Source organism: Atta cephalotes (assembly GCF_000143395.1).
Source record: "Atta cephalotes unplaced genomic scaffold scaffold00108, whole genome shotgun sequence".
In the NCBI taxonomy this organism is placed as follows: domain Eukaryota; kingdom Metazoa; phylum Arthropoda; class Insecta; order Hymenoptera; family Formicidae; genus Atta; species Atta cephalotes.
Genome location: NW_012130172.1, coordinates 161,497 through 164,382, shown reverse-complemented (window position 1 = coordinate 164,382; position 2,886 = coordinate 161,497). Strand labels below are relative to the sequence as shown.

The window sequence follows — 2,886 nt, the reverse complement described above, 5'->3', positions numbered from 1 at the left end:
GTTGAATTCGCAGTTCCGGAGGAACGCTTGCACGCGACATCGCAATCGATAAATGCAGCGTGGCTTCAACGGTAACGGCTTTATCGCCGACAATTACGAATCGTAGTGCGAATGAGGCGAGCTGAGGGGCGTTCTGTTCTATCGCGAGCTTATTGTGCGCGGACAACGACGTGTCGATCGGCACGACGTCTCTTCCTTGATATGTTTGGAGCGCATCGCTCGCGAGATCGTCGACGTTATACTTTATCCTAGCTCCGATTAACGATTCTACTCTACGCCAGTTAGCGGCGAATATGGCGGCGATGGATGGCGAAGCGAAGCTTGACGCAAGTATCATCCACTATGATTTATCAAAATCATGTCATCGTGTCCCGATGTCTTTATTGAAACTTGCTGTGCCGAATATAATCGAAGGATACGATTTCATAGATATATTCTTGTACAACAAACATATGTTGCATTCAATTTTTTATTACATTCAACAGATGTATGATGTCACATATGTTGTTGATCCTCAACATGTTGAGGGTGAGATGACAGTTGGAACAAAGCAGAGGTCGACTTTAGGAGAACCAGAATTTAATACATTAGACGAGCCTATTAAAGATACAATTGTAAGTAGATTTTTGCTAACAAGAAACATAGACACTGCACAATGAAGTATTTTATCCTTGTATAATTTTGAAGCTGACATTAAAATTTATAATGGGGGTTCTGCAATGAATCGGTAATCAAAAGTATTAATTAGTCTTAGGCCTGATTGCACTAATATTACTTTGACTTTAAGCAAGGGGAGCTTAAAGCTCTCTTGTGTTTATTTTGCTTTAAAACGAGAGTTTTATTCTGGCTGAGGTAATATTTTTCACAATAAATTTACAAATTAATTGTAGGGGAGTTGTTTCATATATATATATAGGAATGTCCGAATGTTTCGGCTCCTCGTCATATTTATGTTATTAGCATCTAGATCGATTGTGATTAATGTCCGAATGTTTTAACGCAATAATCACATCTGATAATTAAATGTAAAAATTAACAACATTTATTATTTTCATAACATTTAACTTTGACCGATAATTGGCGCTACCATATGTATGTTGTACATTTACACGGTCGGATCTTATGGATCTGAGCACAAGAATTGTCGTAACACTTGGAGACTTAAGTTATCGACGTAAGTAACGTACAAGCTTCGATGTATGACATACGACTTATTGCAGTCTCTTGGAGACTTCTTGTGCTTAGACCCTATCTCTTAGTTTTAAGTTTTGCTTAAAGTCAAAGTAACGTTGGTGCAACTTTAATCCTAGTCGTACAAGTTGGCAACTTCACTGATTAAGACTTAGGACCACTTATGGACTACTTAATGCATGATCTACACTGCAGTAGTGATTAAGGAGTAGGCGTCGAGTAGAAATCGACTAATAATTAAATGCGAGAAAAATAATCAACTATGATTGGTCGATTTTTACTCCTTAATCAACTATTGTTACTGTCCATTGTAAATCATGCATTAGACTTCCTCTCATTGTAGAACTTCAGTTAATACAGTAATACAGTTACTAATGCTGGGTTCGTGAAACTTATGAATCTATATTGATTTATAATAACAATAATAATTTTATTGTATGCACTTACAAATTAAATTTAAACGATGTTAAAATTACAAAAAAAAGAAAAAAATATTAAGTGCTAGTAAAAGGTGAGGCGATACAGATGAGCTGGTACGAGGTCTAACCTGAAATTAAAAGGCACTAATTATTTTCAAGAAACCAAAATGATATAATTAGTATTTTAAAAAATGAATATGAAGTTTATTTTTGTAACAGTGATTCTCAAATTTGCAGATATAACAAAGAATATAATTGAATAGATCATAATATACTCATCATTAGCTCTGGAGAATTAATATTGACAAACAATCAAGATAAAAATGATTCAGTATTAAAATATATTCATTTTAAACCACGATGTGAACAATACAACAATTGGAAAATAAAGGATCTTAATGTGAAAACAATTTCCTGTAAATTTATATATTATAATGATTACATTGTGTCTCTTGTTAAAAACTTTCAATAGTGAATAACTATAAAATTTCAAATAGAAATATATATGGAGAATAACAAACTTTCAAATTTAAAGAAACAACAAGATCGAAAAGAAACACAGACCATTTCATTATGTCATGAAAAAAGATGCCAATCTTGATCTGTTTACACAAAATCATTTCGGTATGTATAGTCAGTTCTTATATTCAAAACTATCTTAAGTTCAATCTTGAGGTGTACGAACCAATCAGATGGCCGCCTTATAGACCATCTTAACACATTGCTTACGATCTTGAAATAAGAACCGACTATGAATATCGACTTTTATGGTGCAACGAATCGTGTACGATTAACTTTGATCTTGTTTGAATTGCTGTTCATCTTTTTCTAATTCTTCTTGAAATTCTTAGAATTGATTTGAGAAAGATAAAGAATAAATTGAATCAAGACTTTTAAAGTTAATTTTACATTCGTAGAAACAGAATTAAGACATAATAATAATTTTTCAATATCACTATTTATTTATTTTATTTATTTATTTATTTTATTTGTAATGAATTACATTCTAAAGTAACATACTGTACATGAGCACCGCTCATATCCGATAAACTTTCATGAAAATTTTTCGTTTATGTAAACTTTAATTTTAATCTAATTAAATTTGCTGCTTTGAATAAGGTATCTCAAGGAAAAAATGTTTAAAACGAAATCTCAAAATATTTTTTCAACTGAAAAATAACATATAGATAATTCAAGAATTATATTCACATTTATTCAATATAATAAACTGTCATTCTTTTATAACAAGCACTGAAGAATTTTCTGTATATAATAT

At 31.7% G+C, this 2,886-nt stretch overlaps 1 protein-coding gene across 1 annotated transcript in view; it reads left to right on the top strand.

The window, feature by feature from the left end:
* The first annotated feature begins 293 nt into the window (after nucleotides 1-293).
* LOC105625108 (protein YIPF6) overlaps nucleotides 294-2,886 on the top strand; it is a 3,739-nt gene continuing 1,146 nt past the window's right edge. Inside the window, exons 1-2 of the mRNA XM_012206450.1 lie at nucleotides 294-326; nucleotides 486-614. Of these exons, the coding sequence (XP_012061840.1) occupies nucleotides 294-326; nucleotides 486-614 (162 nt within the window). The remainder of the gene's footprint in view (nucleotides 327-485; nucleotides 615-2,886) is intronic.